Source organism: Delphinus delphis, chromosome 5 (genome assembly GCF_949987515.2).
Source record: "Delphinus delphis chromosome 5, mDelDel1.2, whole genome shotgun sequence".
Taxonomy (NCBI): domain Eukaryota; kingdom Metazoa; phylum Chordata; class Mammalia; order Artiodactyla; family Delphinidae; genus Delphinus; species Delphinus delphis.
Genome location: NC_082687.1, coordinates 73,321,181 through 73,348,750, shown reverse-complemented (window position 1 = coordinate 73,348,750; position 27,570 = coordinate 73,321,181). Strand labels below are relative to the sequence as shown.

General features: G+C 44.7%; 1 protein-coding gene and 1 long non-coding RNA gene across 4 annotated transcripts in view; one reads left to right on the top strand and one right to left on the bottom strand.

Annotated features, from left to right (window-relative positions):
• The window catches only part of BEND4 (BEN domain containing 4), a 33,721-nt gene extending 12,275 nt beyond the window's left edge, over positions 1-21,446 (bottom strand). For all 3 annotated transcript variants that reach the window (XM_060012632.1, XM_060012629.1, XM_060012631.1), the window contains exons 1-3: positions 20,850-21,446; positions 13,084-13,650; positions 2,474-2,565 (exon numbers count right to left, since the gene is read on the bottom strand). In XM_060012632.1, the coding sequence (XP_059868615.1) occupies positions 2,474-2,565; positions 13,084-13,650; positions 20,850-21,333 (1,143 nt within the window). In that variant the 5' untranslated portion in view covers positions 21,334-21,446. The remainder of the gene's footprint in view (positions 1-2,473; positions 2,566-13,083; positions 13,651-20,849) is intronic.
• The window catches only part of LOC138414085 (uncharacterized), an 83,116-nt gene continuing 76,486 nt past the window's right edge, over positions 20,941-27,570 (top strand). Inside the window, exon 1 of the long non-coding RNA XR_011246487.1 lies at positions 20,941-21,078. This is a non-coding gene — a long non-coding RNA (uncharacterized lncRNA). The remainder of the gene's footprint in view (positions 21,079-27,570) is intronic.

The following is a 27,570-nucleotide window of genomic DNA, read 5'->3' as shown; positions in this document are numbered from 1 at the left end:
CAACCACTGCGTCACCAGGGAAGCCCCGCTGTATGTTTTAAAAACAGCTTTCCCTCGGGTGTGTGAGCTCATCTGGCAAGCCAGAATGCCCGCGGCTGTTTGGCCAAGAAGGTTAAATCCTCTCCCAAAGTCTCACAAGTCAAAAGGCACAGCTGGGAACCCTGTCCCCAAATTCAGAGTTGCCCCTAAAACCAGAGCTGAGGCTATTTCAAGATGGGAGGTGCTTGAGATGAGAGAGCTGGCAATCCAGGGAAGGTGCCCTCTCCAAGCTTGAAAGCATCCACTCCTGCAGAAGAGCTCAACAGCCCTTCCAAAATGTAGAAATACCATTTGGAGGCCATTTTCAAGAAATAAAGAAAGGGAAGGAGGCAGAGAGGAAGGAAGGGAGGAAGGAAGAAGGAGAAAGAGAGAAAGTCATTTATAGCCCCAAACAACTCAGACTGCTCTGTGCTGTGGATGAGGTTACCCATGCTGTTTCAGCACAGCTAAGAGAAATCAAATATGATTAAATAATACTACTGAGAAGATGCTCATTTGCCTGAAATGACAATAAAAATAATATAGTAATAACGATGATGATGGGTAATAAAGTTTTAAATAGTCCTATCTGGAGGAAATGTAGATATTTCCCTTATTTTTATATTTTTATAGAATTCTCTTCATATTAGCCACCAAAAGGGTATTGGTGACCTATACCAACTGACCTATTGTCAAGTCACTCTGAACAAACCAATTTAAACAGCACTTATTTAATGTCTTCATAGAGTCATATCCAGATGGAAGACGGAGGTGTATATTAACTTTTAAGTAAGTTCTGATTTAGTCTCATGAACAATGTGCTCTCTGAGCACAGAGGAGTGTGGCAATCAGGAAGAGCTTCTGGAAGAAGTGGGCTTTTCAGATGTGCTTTTTGTATAATAGAAATGTCAAGTTAAAAAATGTGGACCCGGGACTTCCCTGGTGGTGCAGTGGGTAGGACTCCAAGCTCCCAATGCAGGGGGCCTGGGTTTGATCCCTGGTCAGGGAACTAGATCCCACATGCATGCTGCAGCTAAGGAGCCCAAAAGCTACAACTAAGGAGCCCACCTGCTGCAGCTAAGACCCGGCACAACCAAATAAAATAAATAAATTAAAAAAAAAAAAAAAAGGAAAGAAAATGATTGGAAGGACTTTGGGTTTAAAAGAGGGGTCAGTTAAAAAAAAATAAAATGTGGACCCTATTTTAGGGAGCAAAGGATTTTAAGCATGTGACATTTATTTTGGATCTGTATTTTAGAAAAATAACTTTCCAGTGTGGAGCACGGAGAAGAAAGAATCTACTGCGACAGCCCAGGTGACATGTGACTGAGAATGAACTAGAGACAAGAGGCTGTTCAACGTGACCGTCAGGAATGAGGAAGAGGAAGAGTCTGTGATGCCTCGAAAGTTTCTGCCCAGGGTTGGTGCTGCTTTTATTGAAGAAGAAACAGGAGTAACGATGGGTATTCAGAGGAGGCGTCGTGAGTTCCACTGGTCAGGCAGTAGGACACAATGGTCTGGAGTCGAGTCCTGGGGACTGGGGTCTAGATCTAAATTTGGGACTCGTAAGTCCACACACGGTTGATGTTCAGAGAGAGCGTAACTGAGCAGAGAAAGGTAGTGGAGAGATGAAAGGTCAAAGTCCAGAGAACGGTGGTTGGAAAACTCCTTAAAGCTTAGTAAGAAATGGACGGGGAACCACAAGAGAGTCCTGACACAAAGCCCCAGAGAAAGGGAGCAGCTGGAGGAGGGGTGAGGCCCTGCGGATGACGAGGGCTGGAAAATGGGCCCCTGGACAGGACAACTGGGAGAGTAGCAGGCTGGGGGGGCTCTCGCAGACCATTCGCTGCGTCGTGGAGGTGGAGCCGGATTACGGAGGCAGGGGAGGGCAAAGGAGAACTGAGAGTGGAGCAATGAATATACACCAGTCTTTCAAGTGTTTAATTACGGAGAAGAATGAGGTCCCCACTCAGCAAATGCCTTCGATGACACGCACTGGGGATGCCAATGGGGACGAGACCTGGGCCCAACCTTCAAGGAGCGGGATGTGTCGTGGTGTAGGATGAAGGTGCCGATAGGATGCTTCGGGTGATGGAAGGAGAAAGAAAAGATAATCACTGAGGGATGGAGGGAGAATCAAAGGAGGGCTGATTTTCAGGGTGGGAAGACTTGGAACAAACACTGGCTCTGCCTGAGGGAACGACAGGTGGGTTCTCTGTGCCAAAAGAATGGGGGGAGACTTGCCCGCAGGATTTAAACTATTTCTTTTTCTCCCCCTCAGAGTACAGAGCTGAATCTTCACGATGCATGATCTTTCTCCACAGGATATATACTCACCCATAAACCTCAGAGTCAAACATATATTTTGCTAGCCAATCTGTTCTGGTATATATCTACATGGGTAAACCACCAGGGTGCTTCATCTTAAGGAAATTCCACACGGAATGAGACCTACCTCGGCCGGCTGGTCGGCTGGCTGTGGGATCACAAGCTGGTTGTAGTGCTGAAGCAACGTCTTCAGGTAGTCTAAAACCGTCTGGCAGGGCACTGGGTAGAAGAGATTGCAACAATTGCACTTTAGCTATTTTGTGCTGGGAAAATAAAAAGCTTTAAGGTTTAAAAAGATTTTTGATGCAAACTTCTAAAAAAAAAGACTCATTTTCTAAAGGAAATAGAATCTTCTCTCATTTGACATCTGTAGTTATTTCAGTTTGTAAATATAGAACAGATGCTATGATTCGGGGAGAATTTTTAGGCTCAGCACAGCTCACTGAAAACTTTTAAGTCAAACCTACTCTAAGATGAATTTGGGTTAATAATAATGATATCACACGGAACAACTCACAGAAGAGACGTGTCTTCTTTGACTCAAGTTGGAACATTAGCACCCGACGGTACTTTTTAAAATTAAAGTACTGAAAACTAATGTTTCACTGGTTTTGGATCAATGATATAATGTTCATTTGTAGTGCCATTCGTTCCTAGTTCTTCAGTAAAGCAGTAAGCCATGCACTTTAGACCTGCTTCCTGACACAGACACATGTAGTTTTTCTGGTAAGTGTCTCACTCCTCCCCTCTCCAGAAACTCACCTGATCTGGTCCAATTCAGATTCGGTTATTATGTATTTCATTAACTGTTGCACTATATTTTGTGAGGCACAGTCTTACAGAATCACTGAATAATCACAATAAAACAGAACAGATGTTAACCCAACACAGAGTCTGACATTTTTTTTGTACCATTGCATAAATAATTCTTATATTTTAAGATTTATATTAGAGCCCTTTCCAGAGTATTAACTGATTGCTTTTAAAGGTCTTGGTAACTTAGTAAATAACCTAACGGATACGAATTATTGCCATCATCTGTCTTGGCTGTGTGTTTTCTTAAGATGTTTTTGTCACATTGAAGAAAATAATAAATATTTAACCTAAACCCTAATTTTAAAGTATCACCACTGAGCCTTCTTCACTTCATTTTTCTCAGCACTTTTTTGAGAGCAAACTGAAATTATCTTTATCTCCTGCTAACAGCTCTGGGTTTTTCAGGTGACATCACATTGCAACATAAATCAAAAACTACATCACCATCCTTTTGAAGAATTTGAATGATAAGAAGTAGAAGTAGGTTAGGAAATTTTTCTTCTTGCCAAAAAATATTTTCTTAAATAACATCCTTATAGACTTGTGTCTTACAGACCTGTGTCATAGGTCACTCTTGTATAGTCATTTGAATATATTCTTCAAATTAAAGAAGCAGTTTCAGGACAACCGCAAGATTGTGCCTTCAACAAAAAGAAGGCACGTGTGTATCAGTTTGAAGTAGGACTTTTATTAAACCAAAGTTTAATAAAACCTGTCAAGTACCTCTAATTTCATCATCCTATTAAAAGACTAACCCACTTTAGAGCTCACCCTGATGTAACTAAACCCTTTGTTTTATTTATAATTCGGCCAGACCTTGCCCAAGTTCCTTTTAAGGGGCGCACTTACTGGCCAACAGTTCTATGTTCTGACAGACACTTTCACCCTGGGTATGGCTGAGTAGAGACTCTGAGTCACTGAGAGCTAGAAAATCCACTTTCTAAACCACACCACTTCTGCTAGGGTATGCAGTGTTCACCAAAAAGTCTGGGCAAGTTAACTGAATGACAAACAAGAATTTCCCACATTACTAGAGTTCCACAAACAAACAGTCTAACCCACTTTGCTCTCAGTGAGTGAGAATGTATCTTCTGGCAATGGGCACGGATTACAGGAAAAAAGCAGAAGCCGTGAGAAGCTAACGGAGACAGGAAACAAGTTTGCTGTTGAGTTCTGGCTTTTCATTAACTGTGTGGCCTCTGGGACTCCATTTAACTTCTGTGCGTGAGTCCCTTCTACACATTGCTGAAAAGAAGGATCTCGGTAGCAGCAATGCAACTGTGTATACGTCACTGCTTTTCCAAGTGACACGTGAGAGGTATTACTCTGAATTTAGTTTGGAAGTTTTAGTAAAATTTGTAAATACTCACTGACTAAGATTTGAACGAAACTTCTTCTGATACTTTATCCATACTTTACATTTGTTTAGGGAAAAAGTGTTTAAGTGAAGCACAAAAACGCTTACAAAACTGAATATTCAGTGTGACCTCAACCATGTTAAAAATAATTATGTGCGCAGAGAAGAGATTGGAAAGAAATAAACCAAAGTGTTAATAATTTAAAATGATTATATTTTGGTAACAGAATTAGGGCAGTTATTATTACCTTTATCCTTTATCATCCTTGTAAAAACCAGTTTAAAAAAAGTTCTACAGTGGGCATGGATTATAACTACTTAGAAGTTGTTTGAAGAATGTCTACATGACTGTTATCTCCCCTTCCTTTGCTATATATGACCTTCAGTGTTGCCTGTGTAGCCCTGGAAGGGCTTGGAGGACGACTCTCCCATCTCTACACCCCCAGTATTTAGGCAGCAGTGCTCAGCCCTGAGCGAGGCCGGCTGATGCACATGCGCTGGAAGAAAGTGGAATTTCATGTGACTTTACTGGCTGTAAGCCTCTCCTGAAGGCAAGTGGGTCCTGTGGGTGGTATCTGGGCACAAGGCCGAAGGCCAGGAAGACTTAGCTACTCAATTGACTCTGCACAGTTGGCGGCTGTACTGTCTGGGAGACTCTTAAGTAAGGGCCTTCCAAGGAGAACTGCTCTGATTCTGTTTTTACCTCTATTAAGGGTGCTTGGGTCTCGAGCACCTAGTTTTCCTGGCAGATCATTGCATTAACATCTTGATCAGTTTCTCTTCTTGTTCCTCAAGCATTATTTAATCTACTTTGTTATATAATTTTTTTTTTAAGATGATGTTGGGGGTAGGAGTTTATTAATTAATTTATTTTTGCTGTGTTGGGTCTTCGTTTCTGTGTGAGGGCTTTCTCTAGTTGTGGCAAGTGGGGGCCACTCTTCATCGCGGTGCGCGGGCCTCTCACTATTGCGGCGTCTCTTGTTGCGGGGCACAGGCTCCAGACGCGCAGGCTCAGCAGTTGTGGCTCACGGGCCTAGTTGCTCCGCGGCATGTGGGATCTTCCCAGACCAGGGCTCGAACCCTTGTCCCTTGCATTAGTAGGCAGATTCTCAACCACTGCGCCACCAGGGAAGCCCTATAATTGTTTTTTAAAGACTCAAAACATTTACCTCCAAGTATACCACATACAATTTTATAGGGAGACTGAAATTGTTTACTGTCCTCTGACGACCATGCCATCTGTGTGCTTATTTCAAGTGTCCTATTCATATCGTCCCCGTAAAGTATAAGTTCCGCAATTGTAAATGTCTAGAAATAAACAATGAGCTTTAAGTGTTACTCAGCCTACAGACGCATGGTAATTCTCTTGATTATCACAATGTCCTGTCTCTGTTTAATTTAATTGACGTGTGTAGCTGCTACAACAGAACGTGCCTGACACTGGGCTGGGAATCGGGGTTATGAGGATGACTGTGACTTAGTCTCTATCCTCAAGGACCTTACACAGCCTGCCTCTCCTCGTGTCAAGACCCCAGAAGAGACAGACACACAGAGAGTAAAAACTGGCCCTGATACAGACTCCAACAGAAGCAAGCACGATGTACGACAGCAAGTGGTTAATTCTGCCGGGAAACTGGGGGAGGGGCTTGTTATGGACGGGTGTCGCCTGACCTGGGTACTGATGGCTGAGGAGGAGTTTCTCAAGCGGGGAAAAGGAGGGTATGTTGGAAGGACAGCAGGAGTTAAGGGAAGACCAGAAGCAAGGGCACAGCGGCTCAGGAATCACAAATTGTCCAGAGGGGTTGGAACCCTCGGTGTATGGTGGGAACTGAGGGGTGAGTCTCCAAAAGTGAACAGGAAGACTCAGGCAGTGAAGGATGTCACGTGCCACACCGAGGGGGCTGGAATTTACTCCATGGGCCAACAGAGGCTTTTCAGCAGTGGGTGACGTGGGCCTTTTCAGTTGGCAGAGCCTGGCGTCTGGGGGAGTTGAGTGGCTATCGCAAGAGTCCATATGGTGAAACAGGCCTGGATGAAAGCAATGGGGAGAGCGGGGAGGACCCCATAACGGTGGGTGTGTACGAGGTGGAATCCAGAGGAGAGGAGGCTGACATCAAGGAGGGAGAGAGATGGTTATGGATGGAACTGCGGCTCCCAACCTGGGTAACTAACTGAATGCTGACCTTTTTACAAGGTAAGACTACCATCAACAATCTGAGAAAACCACTTAAGATTTCTGTATGATCAGGCACAGGACCATGTCCCTGTTTCTTTTTTTTTTTTTGCGGTACGCGGGCCTCTCACTGTTGTGACCTCTCCTGTCGCAGAGCGCAGACTCCGGACACGCAGGCTCAGTGGCCATGGCTCACGGGCCCAGCCGCTCCGTGGCATGTGGGATCTTCCTGGACCGGGGCACGAACCCGTGTCCCCTGCATCGGCAGGTGGACTCTCAACCACTGCGCCACCAGGGAAGCCCCCTGCCTCTCTGTTTCTTAAGGTTGCTCTCTGTTGAGTGCTTCCTGGAACACCTAGCAGGCACTCGGTTGCTACTTAATGAACTTAATACTTCCAGCATTCCAGTATTATTAACCTCACCTTACAGAAGGGGGAAACCGAGGCTCAGAATGGTTAAGTAAGTTGCCTAAAACCACAGATAGCAAGTGGCAGGAGCAGAAATCCAAACCCAGGTTTGACTCCAGGGCCATTTTCTTCAGCCCATGCTGTTCTGTGTCCCTCAGTCTCACAGCTACGCCAATAGTCGTGCTGACTTCTACCAAATTCTGAGTAAAAGAACTCAATCCTTTATTGCTCTCTGTTCCTGTCACTCGCTTTAGTTTTTTACTCAGAACATTCATTCTCCTTAGAACGCGCACGTTAAGCATGATCAATGTGTTTCTCGGGACCAGAAGTCGACCTGAGCCTTCTCCCACAGGCACTTCTGGGCACGTGGGCTGGAGGGTGGCACGAGCACGGGAGAGCACTGGCACTGCGACACCACTTACTCCAAGGGCTTTTTGTTCTTACAAAACTAGTTATCCAAAAACAGACACCGATTTATCTTTTTAAAATCTTCGTACGTAGAATATCCTTACCTAGGACCAGCACTTTGTACGTAATGCAAGGTTAATTCTCTAGTTTGTAGCCTCCTGAGTTAGTACAGTTGATCCTCATTATTTGCAGGTTCTGGACCTGCAAATTTGTCTACTCGCTAAAATGTATTTGTAACGGTCAAATCTGTATTTGGGGTGCTCTTGCGGTCACTGCGGACTTTGGCTGGTCACTGAGAATCTGAATTTCTGGAATCACACACCCCCAGCTGAGGTTGAACAAGGTAACACTTGGCTTGCTCGTTTCAGCCCTCATACGATAACAAGGGTTCTTTTCATGTTCTTGTTTAGTGCCATGGTTTTTGCATTTTTGTGCCTTTTCTGCTTGGTGATTTCGCTGTTTAAAAGGAGCCCCAAACGGAGAGTTGAAGTGGTGTCTAAGTGTTCCTGAGCGCAAGGCTGTGATGTGCTTCAAGGGGAAAATGCGTGTTAGATAAGCTTTGTTCAGGCTTGAGTCACAGCGTTGCTGGCTGTGAATTCAGTGTTAACCAACTAATACTATATATTAAATAAGGGCTCGTTAAACAAAAACATACTTAAAACGACGTTTTGTGATTAGCTGACGAAAATGTTGCAACCAGAGGCTCTCGGGAACCGAGGTCTGTATTTCCCCTCAGAGTAATGCCTTGCTGATTCAGTGCTCACAGCTTACAGAATAGAACGACTGTGAATAATGACAATCGACTACATTTTGAGGGTGGAAGAGGGTAATAAACTAGCTCTGGAGTCAAGAGGCTTCGATTCTAATTTGAGGTCTGCCACAGACTTTACCTGTCCAGGTTGCAACCTCTTTGTCTGTAAAATGGGAATATTAATTTTTGTTTGGAGTTATGAAGATAAATTGAGATGATCATAAATGTACTTTTTAGAAAGTAGAAAGTTCTTTACTAATATCAACAATAAGTGTATCTTCTCTATATTTGGCACTTAGAAAATTTCAAGGTTTTTTTTTTTTTTTTTTTTGCGATACGCGGGCCTCTCACTGTTGTGGCCTCTCCCGTTGCGGAGCACAGGCTCCGGATGCGCAGGCTCAGCGGCCATGGCTCACGGGCCTAGCTGCTCTGTGGCATGTGGGATCTTCCTGGATCGGGGCACGAACCCGTGTCCCCTGCATCAGCAGGCGGACTCTCAACCACTGTGCCACCAGGGAAGCCCAAGGTATTTTTAATGTGTCATAATTATTTTACTTTGGAAGTTATTATTTTTTAAATTTTATTGAAGTATAGTTGATTTACAATGTTGTCTTAGTTTCAGGTGTACAGCACAGTGATTCAGTTTACATATATATATATATATATATATATATACACACATATATATTCTTTTTCAGATTCTTTTCCCTTATAGCTTATTACAAAATACTGAGTACAGTTCCCTGTGCTATACAGTAGGTCCTCGCTGATTATCTATTTTGTATATAGTAGTGTGGAAGTGATTTTTTTTTTTTTGCGGTACATGGGCCTCTCACTGTTGTGGCCTCTCCCGTTGCGGAGCACAGGCTCCGGACACGCAGGCTTAGTGGCCATGGGCTCACAGGCCCAGCCGCTCTGCGGCATGTGCGATCTTCCCGGACCGGGGCACGAACCCATATTCCCTGCATCGGCAGGCGGACTCTCAACCACTGCGCCACCAGGGGAGCCCTGGAAGTGATTTTTTAATTACCATACAGTATTTTATATTTCTAACACCCACATTTTATCATATTTTTAAATCTCTGAACTTGGTGTTCAAAGATAATTATAATGTGCAATTACGATTTGCAGTGTTTTTTCTTCTTCCTTAGTGGAACATAAAGTATTGGTGTGTCTTACATTCAATGGGGGCTTAAATTAGATGAAATATGGTATTTTATACCCACCCTCCCTTATGAGTTCTCTTCACCCAGTGCTGACTGTAAGCTTTCTGAATAAATGTGACTACTCTAACCTGACATCTTCTCCATAGAGAAGTTTGCCCATCACCATTCTTCTTCTTCTTCTTTTTTTTTTTTTAATGGTATGCAGGCCTCTCACTGCTGTGGCCTCTCCCATTGCGGAGCACAGGCTCCAGACGCGCAGGCTCAGCGGCCATGGCTCACGGGGCCCAGCCGCTCCGCGGCATGTGGGATCTTCCCGGACCGGGGCACGAACCCATGTCCCCTGCATCGGCAGGCGGACTCTCAACCACTGCGCCACCAGGGAAGCCCTACCATTCTTCTTTTAATAACCTCTCAGCTCTTTGTATTCCTGATCCAAATGTCTTCCTTTTGTGACTTTTTCTTCTTTTAACCTATTTTCACTTTCTTTTAAAAAATTTAAACTTTTAAACAGACTTTCTATTTTCTAGTGTGATAATCTAATGCAAAAGAAAATGTGCTAATGCTATTTCCTGGGATAAAATATTTAATTGCCTATATCTGCAGATAACTCTGGAAAGTAAGTTAGACAGCACTTTCTAGAAGCCCCTTGTTTGCCTGTAGTTGATAATCAGTAAGACTTTGTTGAATGTTTCACAAATAATACAATAAACAAAGGCCCTCTCGGGTGGTGCCAGAAAGAATACCCCTCCCCGGTCCCTCCTTTCAGTGAGGGCTGTCACCTTCCTTTCCCCCTTTTACAGCTACCCAAGTGAAAGCATTTTTTCCTGTAGACTAATAGGCTCATTTCTTTTGAACTCTCAGTTCAAGAACTGCTCCCAGATATAAATGCTTTATTTAAGCGGGGGGGGGGGGGGGGGGGAAAGAAAGAAACTGGAATCTCAGAGTTGCTCAACAGCCTGACTCTGGAGAGAGAGGGAAGCGCCTGAGGAACACTGCCCCTGAACTGACCCACTGCAGGTGCTCCCATCATCTTGCTCACCTTATTTCCTCCGCTAACTGCTGCGCGCTCCTCTCCCCTTTGTACTCATCCACCCTGCTCGGCTGTAAGAAGAGTGATCGTACAACATACGGGCAGATTCTACAGGAAGAAAGCCCCAGGTCCTTCCAAGGAAATGTACGGCCTCTAGGATAACAGAGGCCTACTGGGATCATTGGGAAGCACGGATACTGCTTAGGGAAAATCGATCCCAAATCTCACAGGAAAGTTACGGCTTGCAAAATAATCCTGTTACGTACAAAACCAGAGTATTATTGCTGTACTTTTCTTCATATGGATAAAAGTAACAGATTCCGCCTCGGCCCTGCCCACACCAAAGGCACAGCTCGTAGAATGCCAGAGTGGATTCCTGGGTGATCACCCACAGGCTGGTTTGCTGTTTAGCCAAAGATGGAGGTTGGGAGGTGAGGAGGGCAAGAGGGCAGTTATGTCTCTCTTTGATTCAAGTCTTTCATCTCGAGGGGCACTTTCAACCTGACGCCCAATACTAAGGTATCCCTAGATAATGAACCCAGGAGTTAAGTAATCACAAATGGCTAATCTTTCCTGCATTTCACACTATTTTTTTTCTATTCATAATTGACAAACTGAGTCTCCTCTATATCGTTGAATTTCAGTATGGATTATTTAAAGCAATCATGGCTCTCCACATAGAACTGGTTCAAGTTCATGGAGGGAACTCTTTACAGTAACAGTGGTGGAATGTTTACAGTAACAGTGGTGATCATTAGCCTAATTTCAACAACTGTCATTCAATGTCTGACCATCAAGAGGACTCAAGAAATTGCAGCATTTTCGTCTTTCTGGGAAGCAGAGAAGGACAATGATTAGTGGCAGGCCAGCAATGAGTTATCCCTGAAACAGACATTTCATCTGTACGGATTTAGGAAACAAGAGGTAGAGTGAACCCCAAATTTGCTTGGTAAGTTTACCAAGGACAGACGGCTCACCAAATATTTACGGTTGGGAATTAGGCAATAACACTCTGGACATTTGTGTCACCTGTCCTTGCACTCTGAAACTCTTCCCCACAGCTCTGAATGGCTGATGCAAGGACCTGCAGCTGGCTGATCTCCAGGACACTATCTTCTCCCCTAACGAAAGAGGAGTGGGCAGTAAGATGCAACATACCCTTCTGGCGGTAAAACCAATAGTTCACATAATTTATGAAACTGTGCAAGTTGTAAAATCCCAGCGTGTCAGCTGCACCCGTATCTCTTTGACTCGGAGAAACCAGTAGCGCTCTGGTTCCACCGCATTCTTCTGGGTCCTGCCAGTCAGTCTCTCTGCTGCAGTCAGATCCGGCCTGGCAGGGACAACGCCAAGACTCTGCATCTAACCCCAGGGCTCAAATGTAACAACAGAGAATGGATTTCCTTCACCTCTTGCTTCTCTCCCACAACTGCACTCAATCTAATTCCAAAACGTTCTGAGCCAAACCTCAGCTCTATTTGGGCAATTCTCTTAAATGAAAGGACAGAAGGAAAATAAATTTCTGATTTGGCAATTCTAATAAGCAAATGGGTAACTTTCTTCAACACTTCCTTCTTTTTACCTCAGCCGCCAAACTGGGTGGTGCAAAGACACCGAGTTAGGAAAAGAACGTAATTTCTATTTCTATTTATGGATCAGCCTTAAAACTTTTAAATCTGTTATGTATGCTTTATTTTGAACATATTAGTATGCAAGTATATGTATGTAAATAACCAATGAATGTGTACATTGGTAGATACACGCTCAAAAATTTTTATCAATGGGCTGCATGATTAAAAAGGTCTTAATGTCTTTTATAAGCCACAGACATGCAGGAATGACCTCAAAGATATAGGCAAAATCAGGAGCTCTCCAAATAGGGAAAAAAATGGCTTTGCAACCCAGAGAAGATCTTGCCATAAAGATGACTTTACTACTCTGCAGATCTAGTGTCTCTGCGAGGCGGTACAATGCCTCGCGTTTAGCCAGGAGCACAACTAGTTTGCGACCAGCTTCATAACTGGTCTGTCTTTGAGATATTCCTTTTAGTTTACAGTTGCATATTAACTTTAAGGGGGAGTTTGCACGCTAAAAAGAGACCATGCCTATTGAAACTTAACAAGAAAGGGGAGAAGTTAGTGGAATAGAAGAGACCATTTGTCCTCTGAGCTCTGCCTCTGTAGTTATCATTTCATTTTAATTTCTCCCATGGACTAATAAAACACATATATCAAAGTCTTTAAAATACAAAAGCCATTTTAAAGGAACAGGGTCACTTTTTGAAGAAAATTCAAGCTCACAGAACCTGGCCTATTTCAATCTCATTGCACTACATCTGGGAATCACTTTTGTATCAGTGGAGACATCTTTTAATTGGACCATAGTCTTCAGGCCTACACCCCAGAAGACTGTGGCTTAAACACAGGACAAGGCTAGTGGCTCATCTTGAAATTTCCATTTGGCACTGGTAGGCTAAAACTGTGCATGCCGGTTTTTCTAACTCTTCTACATCGCCGGCCCAAACAACAACAAAAAGCCACACATACACGCACACGCGCATACATACATGCGGATGGGACACTGGAAAGGAATGAGCTGCAGGTGGCTTGCAAGGAACAGGGCAGGGTACCTGGGATGCTCTCTAACTTTCTTCTGAGCTCTTCATTTTCTTGTTGCAGTGACACCACCTCCTGCTCCAGCTCTTGGCACCGAGGACAGTAGCCCTCCTCTTCCTCCTCCTCTTCTTCCTCAGGCAGCGTAGAAGAGGATGGGTGACCGTGGGATTCGGATGTCGCTGGGGAGGTCCAGCCACCTAATGTGTGCACGGGGGACGTTGCTAGAGGATCTACGTCCGCCAGGTGGCCATACTCACTGACCGAGGAGGTGTTTGCAGTCGGAAAGCTCCCGGAGAGCAGGTAATTTTGTAGGGAGTCAGTGAAAACCCTCAAGAAGGCAGAAGTCTGTTGTTTCCTTTGCATATATTGCATCTCTATGTCTACACTGTCTGAGGTCTGACTGTGGACCCCTTTGCCAACAGGGCACTGCTCCTGTCTTTCAGTGTAACTTGAGCCTTCCTGCTTTACGCAAGAAATCAGGGACTGAGAATGGCTGGAGTCCAGAAGCTTTCCTCCACAATTTAAGAGGCTAAGGACTCGGCTGCATTGTTGAGCAAAGGCGTCCAAGATCATACGACTCTCTGAAATACAAGAGAAGACACGTCAGAGACTGCCAGCCAAGACAAGGGACAAGTAAGGTCCTCGATCTAGAGTTTAACATTAAAAAATGTCAAAAACGTGGACTTCTACTCCCTGCTACACACACAGGTGACATGGTGCATCCACTCCTAATAGGATGCATAGCTTCCGGCTGCTCTGTGACTGGTGGGGTGCCTGATGAGCCACCCCTAACTTGACTCTGGGAAATGGCTGGACTGCGAGACGGGGGCACCGGATAGACACTCCCTCTGCGTGGTTATTAACCGGCCTGCACAGGTCTGAACTCACACCTTTGGCTTCATTAATATCCTTACTCTAATGAATCGAGCCAGCCCTGCAGACTCAACTCCTCATTGACAGGAGGGCTTACAGCAATCATTACGTCTATTTCTGGAGTGCCCTCATGCCCTTGCTATTAATCAGCTGATACAATCCCTGCTGAGAGTACGTTGCTCCCAGATGCAAAATGGAGAAGAACGATGAGTCTTTCTGAAGAGCTCACTAAACGTCTAAGGTAAAATAAAGAGTGGGCCTACAAGGCAAATAGTGAGGAGCCCCGAAGCAAGCCTGTGTCATCCAACATCTGTGCTCACCATTCTTTTACTTTATCTGCTAACTTAGATTTCTTGTCAAGGCCAGCGTTTAGCTTGATCTATAGCAGCAGCATCTGAAAAGCAATAGTGCCTCTTCTCAGGGCTTCTCCCACCAAATCTCTTAAATGGTATGTGCTGAGGGTGCCAGTTAGTTTCCACAAGTGTATTCTAAAGCATATTAACTGTTAATCAGTGGAAAGCAAAAAGCGAACAGAAAACAATCAGTTCACTTCAAAAAGAAAGAAAGAAAAACCCAATGTCCTGAAAATGTGATTTAATGTTGCCAGTCTAAGGGGCTTGAAAATTCACCCTAAATGTAACCGTCACAAGAACACTGTCTTCTTTCTGGACCACCACCCAGAACGCGCTATTTATATCAATAAATACCCACAGAGAGACAGATAACTTTTTTAGGGCTTATATAGAGCTATCAGGGTACCTCTCATTTCCTCTCCCACCCTACGCGGAATAATGGTAACAAACAAAATATTGTAGGTTCTAGATGCCGAGATCCGTTGTTTATGATAGAAATGTAACGAGTCACTTGCTGTCTCTGGAAATGTTGACTAGCTGTATTTTTTTCTGAGGGGAAAAAAATAACCTTGAAAAGTGAAAAGTGGTGAGATGCTTGAGGGCTTCTATGGGGACAACAAACTAAATAGCTGTGATTAAGAAATTGATTTCTCTAGAAAACCCAGGACAATGACCAGCAAACCAACCTTCAGAAACCTCCAGGTGGTACTTCAGCCTCTACTTTGTTTTTTCTTACTATTCTTCCTGAAGTAACTAAGATATCAGGGGAAGGGGGTACAAGTCTCCTATTTCACTTATTTAATAAGAATATACATAAAGCCCAGAGCATAGAGCAAGCACCTCTCATATCTCCCAAATCCATAAAATGCTCCCATTCCTAAATCTCTCAGGAAAAATGACAAGTCAGAACACAGAGGCCAGTTCTTCTCAGTTCAGGAGAGATTTATAGACTGTATATTCCATGAGTGGACTGGGGTTTGAGGGCCAGCACAGAATCTCTAGAAATATTTACTGAATACATGTGGGGACTCTTATAAATAAATAGAGTATCTTAGTTTACAGCATTTGTACCCTACCCTGAATCTCACATATATTAGGCACAGGCCTATTTTTTACACGATTATTTTGAGTACTAAAGAAAGAACTAGATGCCAGGTATAGTTTTAGGCTAGAGCTGATAGATGGGCTGGGAACTTGGCTGAAGTAGCGGCCAAGATAAAGTCGGCTTGCTGCCTTGGAGAAAAAGGGATGTGGATATGGGAAGGGTATTTCGCACACCGAACACTGGAAGTGATGATGACTCTGCCCCCAGCCAGGTGGAAAGGAATAACTAAGCTCATGATTTGAACCAAAACTTAATGGAGAAAGACTTCAAAGAGCTGGGTGTTATATCTTACAATGACCAAAACCGAATAAACGAGAAAGTAAACAGTTGAACCATACAAGTGGGGAGGTTTAAGATGCTGCATTCTCATTTCTTCACTCCTGGCTTTTTGTTCTTTTATTAGTAAAATCAAAGGACAATATTGATTGGCGACTCTCAATTCTAGCACACCAGCAGTTTTCACTCATTTAATCCTATAATCCCATTCTAGATCTAAAGTTGTATTTACTGTTTGCATTTTCATCAGAATAGTCCCAAGTGATTTACAGCCTATACACCTATAACATAACCTTGATGAAAGGAACAAAATATGAAAGGAAAGGCTAAAACAGAATTGCCTAGAAAGAACTGCTCGAATGTATCTGTCCACTGTCCTAAGGAGCTCAGTTGTTTTAATCATGTTGATAAAACACGTTAGGGTATAGATTTTAAGGGAAAAAAAAAAATCTGATGTAGAGACAAGCATGATTTGTTTTCTTAACTGAAGGATAAACTCGTAATATGCTGAGAAAAAAATCATTATGTAATATACTACATTATGAAGATAATGTATTAAAGTGCACTCAGAATATCAGAGAATAGTTACAATCATAAAACGGTTCTTGCCTGCAGTTTTTTCAAATGCTTCATTCTGAATTTGTTCTCAGAACGAATATATGTAAAAATGCCAACTGTAGCCCTAAAGCTGTATTCTCTTCTTTTCACTACCTTATATTTGAATAGTATTTTATGTCAATACATTGAAGAGTATGATGAAAAATACTACTATTATACTTGGTGGGAAATGGCAAATCTTTACACTTAACACACATTGCAGCCAGCAGTGCTTCAGCTTTCCATACAGAATATAATTAGAACACAAGTACTGTGCGATGCCCATTATTGCTAAGAAATGGAGAAAAGTTCTGTTTTCATATGAACACGATTGAATGGCCACTGATCCACGATTCTTAACTGAGCAAAGTGTGAACATGTATTTTGAAATTTTAAACTCTTTTCCCCCACTAGGCACAGAATGTTCCAGTCAAGTGATGGCAAGGAAGTACAAAGTCAACAGTTTATAGAGAGGCTTTAAAACAACCTAGTTGATCCCTAACTTCTTTAAAATTAAACACCGTAAAATGTTAATAAATCACAATCACAAAGCACTCTAAAATGACCACATCTCTCTCATTTATTTTGCTTTATTGTGCAATGTGTCGGGATCTAATATCATGTTGCAAATTGTGCCCAGTCTGATTCCAGAATCCGAACCCGTGTTATTTTTGTAATTAAAAACTTCATTTCTAGAATTTCTTCAGAATTTAAGTGGTTTAATCCATCCTAAATCTGATAAGTGAAGAAGAGGGATGGGAATTCAGCAATGAAACACAGGCTCCCTACTTTAACATCCTTCTTTGTAAGTAAAGCCTTGAATGGAATTTGCCCATCACAGCAGATCCCCAAGAGTATTCTGTTTCTATGAAGGAGATCACAGTAGTCAAGATTAGTGGTAATTTTTTGATTTTAGCCCACAAAGGGTGAAATATATTAATACTAAAAATGCAGAGGCAGAAAAAAAATTTTTGTGACCTATACGATCCTGTATCCATATATTACATCTATCAAAAGGATTTGCAACTAGTTCAAAATAGATAATTTCCTTAAAACATTAATATAACTTCTTTTTATGAGAGGACTTCGTGGCACAGAAAACAGAAGTTAGAAAATGAAAGCATCTTTGGAAGCATCACCCCTGTCTTAAATCAATGAACTACTGTATGTCTTTCAAAAAAAATGCCATCCAATTTTTTTTCCCTAATGGCAAATATCAACACAGCAAAACAGGATGCAATTTTTCTAAATAAATAAATCAATGATGTGTCAAAAATTAACAGATGAGTTAATATACTCAGTGCTATCAAAACCAGATGGTGCTTCCTAATATCCATCCTGCTCAGTCAATCCCTGAATATTTTCTGGACCATCGGTATATAAAATAGGATGCTGCTATTCGTGATGGCAAACAAAAGCAATCATGCCTGCCAAGCACATACTATAACAGGCAGCATTTCAGCTCTGCTAGACAGAAAGTAATTAGAATGCTTTTAATGTCCAAAAGAATGATGCTGATAGGCTGCCGCAGATGTGTAGATTTATGAATATTTATATGGTGGTTTATAGCTGACACTTTTATCAGTTGAAGAAGATAAAATATCTGCCTGCCTCAAAAGCTTGACAGTCAGGTTAATAAAATCTCATTAAAGAGAATGACCTATGCAATTATATAGGATTTATTGTAATTCATTTTTGATTGTACTCTGCTTAAAGATGCAATTTCCCATTTCCTGATGCCAAATTTAGGCTGCATATCAAGATCTACGTGGGTTTTAACTCTAAGCCTCCCACAGAGGAAAAATAGGCTTTTAGAACCACGGCATATTACCGCTTTTAAGGAAAATTATACTCTTCAGGAGATTTTACAAGAATGTTGAAAAATCTATTTTAATCATGTATTTCTCCTCTCAATGGTTTATGGCCCTTAATGGCAAATAAGGTTCACTTCAACCCTTTCATCTTTTCACTGCATTTTCTCTGGACACTCAGTTAGTTATCTCTCTTCCATCCTTGACTCATTTCATCTCATCGACATTTTGACTATTTTCAGTTTACGAGGTAGCCTGAGACCCTGCAGTACCACTGTTGTGAGGGTGCAACAAGCAAATCACCACCCCTACCCCCACCCCACCCAGTGTGCTAGGATGGCTGTCTGTACACACATGCTTATTGGTTCAAAGTGGAACCACTAGTTCCTCAAAGAGCCAATCAGCTCTTCAGGTGACTGTCCCTCTGATGGCCACTCACATCACTGTGCCTGTTAAGAGATGGCTTTGTCCCCCAATGATTAATAGTATGACCACAATTCATGATGTCTAGTACTATGGTCTTTTTTTTTTTTTTTTTGCCCCTGACCATTTTCCTCACTGCATGGCAGAAAACTACCATTCAATTCCCATCTTTCCAACAAGTACATGGCATCCTGTCTTGGGGCTATCTAGCCTACCTCTCTATGACCTCTCTTAAAAAAAAAAAAGGCAGCAGCAGCACTGAAAATAAAAGGAAATAAGAAACACAGGGAGTTGGAGGGACATCAAAAAGCCCCTTTCCACTCCTTTAGATTCAGTGATATGATTTCCACCTGCGGACAGAGACAAACTAAACAGGACGTTAGAAGAAACACTGAAAAAGAGGACATTCAGAACAAGGTAAGAAGGAAACAACAACAGCAAAAACTCCTTATGGATAAAAGAGTGGGGCAACTGCCAGAGTAGAAGGCACCATGGAAAGGATAGCAAGTGACTGGCGCAGAAAAAAGAAATATAGGAAAAATAGCAGGGAAAGGCAAGGTTAAAACTATGGATGAAAATGGAAATGAGAAGGGGCAGATTTATACTGTATGAAAAAAAGTAGAAGACAGAAAGAAAGACAGTCCGCAAAGACTGAAAGGAGAAAGCAGGATGAGATTAAAGACTGAACTGGGCAGATAAAGAGGGGGGAAAACCCCAATGAACATGGTGGCACTGAGGTGTGCAAAGGAGTAAGCAAAATATAGAATGTGGAAAAAAGGACCCAAACTTCTGAACAATGTAAAGAGAAAGGAAGATAAAGCAGAGCCGGGAAATAAACAAGGAGTGAACAAGAAGTAGTATATAAGAAAACCAGACCCCAAGCCCAGAGAGCACACAAACCTCACTAAGAAGGGGGGAAAACAGAAGAAAAATGAGGAAAGTGAAAGTAGGCTAGCCTCACAGTGAACATAGAAGCACAGCGGAATTAAAATACAGGGAAAAAAACCACACCTCACAAACAATAAGGACATCCACATAAAAACCTCGCCAACATCTCCCAGCCAGTGAGGGATGTGACAGAGCAAGTCTTCACTATAACCTGTAATTAGGTTTTCTTTCTCAAAACCAATCCTTCCTGTGTCAAAATACTGACAAACAGCAGAACATGAGCTTAGGCATCTATAACGCATTTCAAGACAATGCTCCTATTTTCATTAGGAAAAAAGGAAGCCGTGGATTCACTGATATGCAGGATTTGGGGGTCTCCAAAGTGCCGTAAAAGGCCTGAGCAGGAACTTTTCGTTCTGAGCGGCGGGATACACGGGGCTGCGAGTCCAAGGGGAGCAGAGAGCACACTCGGGCGCAGGCCCCAGGCTGTGACCTCTCCACCAGCCCGTCGCCCTCCCTGCCGCTGGGCTGGAGAGCCGGCTTTTCTCAGGAGTCGCGTACCCTGGGGTGGATGCTCCCCGAAAGGCAGTCATTTCTAAGGGGCCTGGGACCCCACGGTGCAGCAGCGCCCACCCGGCGGGGCCCAGAGCGCCCGGGGTTCCCGGGGCTGGGGGGGAGGGGCGGGAGGTCTCCGTCCCTAAAGTCGCGGCCGCCGGGGCGAGCGCCAGTTCCAACCGCGCGGCTGCTGCAGAGGAGCCTCGCGTCCTGCACACACCGGCGGGGACTCTGGGGTGGCCGGGTAAAGGGGGCCAGGGAGAGGCAGAGACAGCGCGCGCTCGCCAGGAAAAAGCAGGAAAGCAGCCCTAGGGCCAGCCGCGTGACCGCGACAGAGTGAGCGAGAAAAAGAGAACCAGAGGGCAAATGAGAAGGGAAAAAGAGAAGGAAGAACAAATGGAGGAGAGAGGCAGATAAAGGGAAGAAGCAGAAGGAGAAAGTGAAGCAGCGGAGGGGAAAGGGAGGGCGTCCCCGAGAACCGCCAGAGTAACGCCCGCTTCTCCCCGCGCCGCCGCCGCTGTCACCCCACGGTGTCCCGCCCCCACTCCCCGCCTGCGCGCCGCCCCCGCCCCGCCGATCGCCCCTGCCCGGGCGCCGAGCGGGACGCTAGCGGCGGAGCCACCTGTTAAGAGGCGCGCGCGCCATCGGAAGCCCCGGACGCGGCGGCGGTGAACCTCCAGAAGTTGCTGCCGGCGCGTAGAGGCCTTGGGGGTGCGCTCGGACGCCCCGACGCTCCCTCAGCCGGCTCTGGGAGCCTCCCGCTCTCCCCTCCCACCCCCCACCCACCCCGCTGGGCAAGGCGCGCGGGAGGCTGTCCTCGGTCCCCGCTTTCTCTTTCCCGGGTCCTACACCTCCCCCAACCCGTGGCGGGACGGAAAGTTGCTCCCGAGAGTTGGTACCTGCGCTGAGCTCCAGGCTGGCGCCGTTGCCGCCCGCGCTGCTGCTGCCCGCGGCGGCTGCCGCCGGGCCCGAGCCGTACCTGACGACGGCGGCGAAAGATGAGGACGACGACGCGGCGGGGGCCGCGGGCGGCGGCGCTGGGGTCCTCAGGTGGCCCTGGGACGTGGCGGGCGTGCAGGACGGAGACGACGACGAGGCGGCGGCGGCGGCCCGGCCGGGCCCGGGTGGGTAAGAGCTCTGCGCCTGGAACTGCTGCGGTGGCGGCGGCGGCTCGCTGCTGCTGATGGAGACCGCGGCTTGCGGCGCGAAGGCCGGCGGGGGCGGCCGCACGTGCGGCAGCTCCACCAGGGTGGGTCGCTCGTACCGCTTGGCCAGCGTCGGTCTCTTGCTGGGGAATGTCTTGAGGACGCTGTAGGGGCTGCGCTGCTTGTAGATTTTGGGGACGCTGGGCCCCTCTTCCGCCGGCTGCATCTCCTCCTCCATTCTGCGCCTCTGGGCAGGTCCCGGGTCGCACGCCCCCTCCGCGCCCGTCGCCTGGCTCCGAGGGTGCCTCTGCCGCCCGCCCAACGGCTCTGCCCGAGTGCGCGCGCGTGGAAGGGTGGCTGTCTGTGCCGTGGCCGCCGTCGTCGCCGCCGCCGCCACCACTGCCGCCTGTCGCGAAGGCTGGCATCGCCGAGCCCCTGCGCGGGGGGCTGCCGCCCGAGCGCTGATTGACAGGCTGCCTCACCAATGCCTGGAGGGAGAAAGGAGGTAAAGAGCAAGTGTTTAGGGTTATATCTGCTAATGATAATGGGGGCGGGGGCGGGGCCTGGCGCCGCCGCTGCCGCCCGCGTGGTCGCCCAGCCGGGAGTGCGCCTCCGACGGGGGAAGGGAAGGAATGAGCCGGGACCAGGAGGGTCCCCTGGTAACAGCGCGAGGTTCCGGCCGGGACGAGACTTCGGAGCCCCAGACTTGCACTTGAGGCTCCTGCTGCTGTGGGCGGGGTTCAGTTTTAGGAAAGAGCTCTTGGCGCCGCCTGCTTGACCCCGAACTCTCGGGGTTGCCCTGAGGGGCTGGTAGTAGTAGGGGTGGGGCGGTAGCTAGAGTGCATGTGCGCCTTGGGAAGATATTACAACCCGTTCTTCTGCTGATGGGGAATTGCTCCCCCAGCCTTCTGAAAGGAACATCTTCAGAAGGTCTTGACCTAGGTCGCTGCGAGTTGTTTGCGCGCCCGGGGGTTTCTGTCTATACCCAGCTCCTGGCCTTCGAGCTTATGTTGTCCTAAGAGCACACAAAGCATCGGGCTTTCACGTTATTTCAGTTAGTTCCCTACAGGGCCCCTGAGAGGGCGTAACAGAATTGGTGTCCCCATTCCACAGATGAGAAAACCGAGGCTCTTGGAGGAAATTACCCAAAGTCAGACACTCAAGAGTGTGTGGCTGAGTTGCACAGATGTACTCAGATATTCAAATTCACATTTCTCGTATTACGTAGACTCTGTGCAATTGAGGGAAAAAACTATGACCTGATACCTCCTTTTGGGACGGTGACTAGATACTCGCAACAATGTCATTTGGTATATATTTATTTGTAAGTGCTTGTAGCATCAAGATGTGCCGAAAGCTCTTGCTCCCTGCGTTGCCCAGGCAGCTCCTCACTGCACCTGGGGTCACACGGCCAGGGTTTCTGGAGGACACACAATTTCAGTAGTTGTTTGAATGAGGGAAGAGCCTCTGTGGTTTGGAGGAGGATCCCATGAGCTAGAGATGTCTTCAGATCTAGAGGACTGTCGTCGCTTCTCCCAGGCACTTTTGGGAGCAAATCACCCCTCCCTAGGTCAGCTCCAATACCAGCATACCCCCTTCCCTGGTTTGCTTTTCAGCCTTCAATCTTCGCTCTCCAGGTTAGAATTCTGGGTACATCTCCTCCTGGATGTGTGACCGTCATCTCTCCACTCTGAAGTTAGGTTCCTTTTCAGAGCTTTCCTTTTAGACTTGGGAAGGTGACCTATTTTCTTCTTCTGAGGGTTCAGGACCTTGGCCTCTCATTTGCCAGACCTCCCTTCCTTTGGAAGCCATCTCTCTCTTTGCAGGATCAGCTTCTGTGTTTCTCCACCCTAGATAGTCTCCCTCTCTGCAGCCTCCTCAGATCATGCTGTGGTTTCTGCCCCCCCTCCATTTATTAGAGATGAAATAAATAATGCCATAAATAAAAGTATTTGGGAGTCCAGGAACTGTCAGGGCTGATTAGGGCATAGAGGACATTTTCTTTCTCATTATGCAAAAACATTTCATGGGGAAATAAAAGAGGTTTCATTGTAACTCATGCATGTCATATTTCAAGGAATTCAAGATATTAATCATATTTAACATTATTTGCAACGTTTCTCCCTGGCTTCTGAAAACTGCTAAATGAGGACACGTGGATCACTAAGAAAAAGGGAGACAAGCATGAGAGGGACAGTTAAGAAATAATGAAATGCTGGTGAGAGACAGGGAGAAAGAATGAGATGCCAGGGAGATGTTTCTTAGGCACATGAGTGAGAAATGGAGAAGCTTCTTCTGAGACGTGAGACAGCTGAAATTGAATGATATACTGGAGGAAACAAATGATAACAAACCTCCCCAAGCTTTTCTTTCTATAAAGCAGTTCTGAATTTTGCATTGAAATGTTTCCCTCCCACTTTACTCCCAGATAATTTGTCAATAAGTCCTGGCTTTTGAAAAGAAATTGGGTGGTGGCAGTGTGTGTGTGTGGTGAGGGGGAAGGGGTTAGAGGGGACAAATTCTTCAGTCCTTCTACTGAAGAAGTAATTTCCTATACCTGGGAGCTTTCTCTTCTGCTTATGTATTTTTCATTTGTATCATCCTCACCACTTAAGCACCTTAAGAGACTGGGAACAGTACTTCTGTTGTTATATTTTACCAATGAAAAGGACCTGGCCATCCTGTATGCCAAAAATGGATGTTTCTATAAAACAGAATGGTAAAATTAGTGATTTGGCTAAAAAAATAAAAAGAGGTCCTAGAGGAAAAATATTAGAATTTTTAAAATGACCAGCTTTTAGATCCTCAAGCTAGCAGTCACCTATGTCTGGGTCCATAGCAAAATGAAGTGCTTAATATTCACTCTTTAGAAAATAAAATGGGCATTTACTCCAAGTGTGGAATTGGACTCAATTTTAAAATTGTAACTGACCACTATACCCTGGCTGGGGTTGTACTTAGTTGAGTATCGTACATGAATGTAATGTATTGAAGTGTTTATAAAATCCTTGGCAGTACTTTGTAAGCATCTTGCTGTAAATAATACTCCAAATTACCAGATGATATTCTCTTTAGGGTCTCATAGGGGCTGACAGGATCGTAATTACACCCGTGCTTTAAATCTTTTTAGGTATTTACTCTTATTTCAAAAAAAAAAGATAGTGAACTTTTAAAAGCCAAGTGACTATTTATGGATAGGGTGATTTTTTGATTGGCAGCATGTCAATTCCTTGAAGCCATCCAGAATATAGCTTTTAAATAATAAGTCAGCCATGGGAAATGCTTTTTATTGCACCAATTTCAGTGATATTTAATGAGCTTCTGATTGACTGTTTGATCTCCCAATGTTTTGTGCTACTTTTAATTCATTTCGTATAATAGAAAAAAAAAAAAGTAATTGGAATAAAATTTTGTGACAAGATAATGACCTTCCACTTTGAAATTAAATGTCTGATTAGCTTCAACATTTTAATGCTGAGATGATATTGCAGCAGGAACAGGGGTGTGCATACTATCATTCGGTGGAAAATGACTGAGGAATACTCCTTTGCTTTTTCCATTTGCATAGCAGAAAGGGCATGGTGGCCACGGAATCATAAGCTCATAGTCCTAGAAAGGACCAAAATGGTCTTTTATTCTTGTGACTGAGCATACGCCCATGGCTTTTCTATGACCCTGTCAAGCGGTTGTACAAACCATGCTTAAATACCTCCAGTGGTGGGAACTTCACTACTTCTGCGAGCATCATTCACCCAGGGATTTCCTCAACAAATATATATTGAGTGCCTACTATGTCTGCTAGGGACCTTTCTAAGCACTGAGGATACAGCAGAGCCAAATTTCAAGATCCTACTATTATAGAATTGGGGTGGGCAGATAAATAAACTAGTAGCTAACTGAACAGTATTAATATATTTATATAATAAATATATTGGGAGATTGGGATTGACATATACACACTACTATATATAAAATAGGTAACTAATAAGGACCTACTGTATAGCACAGGGTATTCTACTCAATACTCTGTAATGGCCTATATGGGAAAAGAATCTAAAAAAAGAGTGGATATATGTCTATGTATAACTGATTCACTTTGCTGTACACCTGAAACTAACACAACATTGTAAATGAACTATACTCCCATGAACATTAAAAATAAAAAAAAAAGGGCTTCCCTGGTGGCGCAGTGGTTGAGAGTCCGCCTGCTGATGCAGGGGACACAGGTTCGTGCCCCGGTCTGGGAAGATCCCACATGCTGCAGAGCGGCTGGGCCCGTGAGCCATGGCCGCTGAGCCTGCGCGTCCGTAGTCTGTGCTCTGCAACGGGAGAGGCCACAACAGTGAGAGGCCCGCGTACCGCAAAAAAAAAAAATATATATATCTATATATATATATAATAAATACATTATGCTTATGTAATAATATTTAAAATATGTTAAATAATATATAATGCACAATAACACTGTTATTATTATATCAGATAGAAATAATTATGATGAAAAAACTAGGATGGGTATGTTACTTTTGAGAGAGTGCTTGAGAAGATCTCTCTGAGGGTGGAACAACTGAGCTGACAGTTTACCCTTAAAAAGAGCCATCCATGAGAAGAGCAGTCCAGGCCGAGGGACAACGGGTGTACGAGCCATAAGGTAGGAACAGACTTGATATTCTCAGGGAGTTGAAAGAAGGGCCAGTAGTCGGAGTGTCCTGGCAAGGGGCAGAGTGAGGAGATGAGGCCTGAGAGGCAGGCTGGGTCCTGGCTGGGCAGGGCCTTGTCCATCTGGGGAAATGTTTGGGATTCATTCTAAATGCAGTGGGAAGCTAGGAAGCAGTTAAGCTGGGGAGTGACGTCACCAGATTTATGTTCTTGAGAGAGAGTTTTCAGAAAAGGTAAAGTCACGACTCCCATACATAAAAATGAACAGATGTTAAAGATTGTATTTAACTTGCTCAATGCCCTCATAGTAGTCAAAGGACAATTTGATGTGGAATAAAGGAAGGTTGAATTGAATGTGTAAATGGTTTTTTCGTGTGTAAGCTGGTTTTCCCATGAGGAATATGGGTGAGGGCTGCAAGGGAACCTCTACCAGGCAGGACGGTTTGCACATCTCTCAGTTATCTAACCTTTCAAAGTTGTAAAAATAGTTCAAAGACAATGAAAGAGTAGAATCAGGCAACTGGGGACGGTGTGCTGTATGTAGACAATGCAGTTTTCCGATGAAACACAATTTCTTTACTACAGCGCTTTAAAAAATAAAACCTTTTAATTTTGACATAATTACAGATTCTAAACTTATTATTTTGAAATAATTACAGACTCACAGGAAGTTGCAAAGATAGTGCACAGAGGTGCCAGGTACCCTTCATCCATTTCCCCCAATGGGTACATTTTATGTACCTTTAGTTATGTAAGTGGAATAAGGCAATGCATGATCTTTTGAGAGTTTCCACCTACTTTAGTGCCCTTGAGATCCATCCACATTGTTTTATCAATAGCTTGATCCTTTTCATTGCTGAGTGGTATTCTACAGTGGTTATCCCACACTTTGTTTAACCATTCACCTGTTGTAGGATATTTTCGTTGCTTTCAGTTTGGGACTATTGCAGATAAAGCTGCTCTGAATAATGAGGTACAGGTTTTTGTGTGGATGTAAGTTTTATTTCTCTGGGAGTAAATGTCCAGGAGTGGATTGTTGGTCTTTCTACAGTATTTTAAAAGGTTCATTCTGCTTTGTGGACAATGGACTGTAGAGGATCAGACTGGCAGCTGGGTAACTATTTATTTTTCTAAAAAGTAACTGAGTAAACTTTTCAAAATATCATGTTTCTCCACCGCCCTCCATTATCCTCCTCCTCTGTAGAGTAAAATCCAAAGACATGCAATTGCCTACTGAAGGCCCCTCAGGATCTACAACCATCCCTTGCCTCTCAGGCCCCATTCCTTCGGTCGCCTCCCTCCCTCACTCCATTCCAGCCTCGATGGTCTTGAACAGGCTCCAAATGTCTTGTGTCAGGATTCTTACAATTTTTTTTTTTTTTTTTTTTGCGGTACACGGGCCTGTCACTGTTGTGGCCTCTCTCGTTGAGGAGCACAGGCTCCGGACGTGCAGGCTCAGCGGCCACGGCTCACGGGCCCAGCCGCTCCGCGGCATGTGGGATCCTCCCGGACCAGGGCATGAACCCGTGTCCCCTGCATCGGCAGGCGGACTCTCAACCACTGCGCCACCAGGGAAGCCCAGGATTCTTACTCTTAATGTTCCTTCTGCTTAAAATGTTCTTTCCCCAGATGTCTGCGTAACTTCCTACCTTATCTCCTTCCAGTCTTTGCTGTAGTGTCTTTCTCAGTGAGCCCTTCACTAATCACTGTATTCACAATTGCACCCCAGCTTCCCCTCCCCCATACTCCCCATCTCCCTATCCAGCACCTATCACCATCTGTCATGCTATACAGACTACATGCTATACAATGTCTT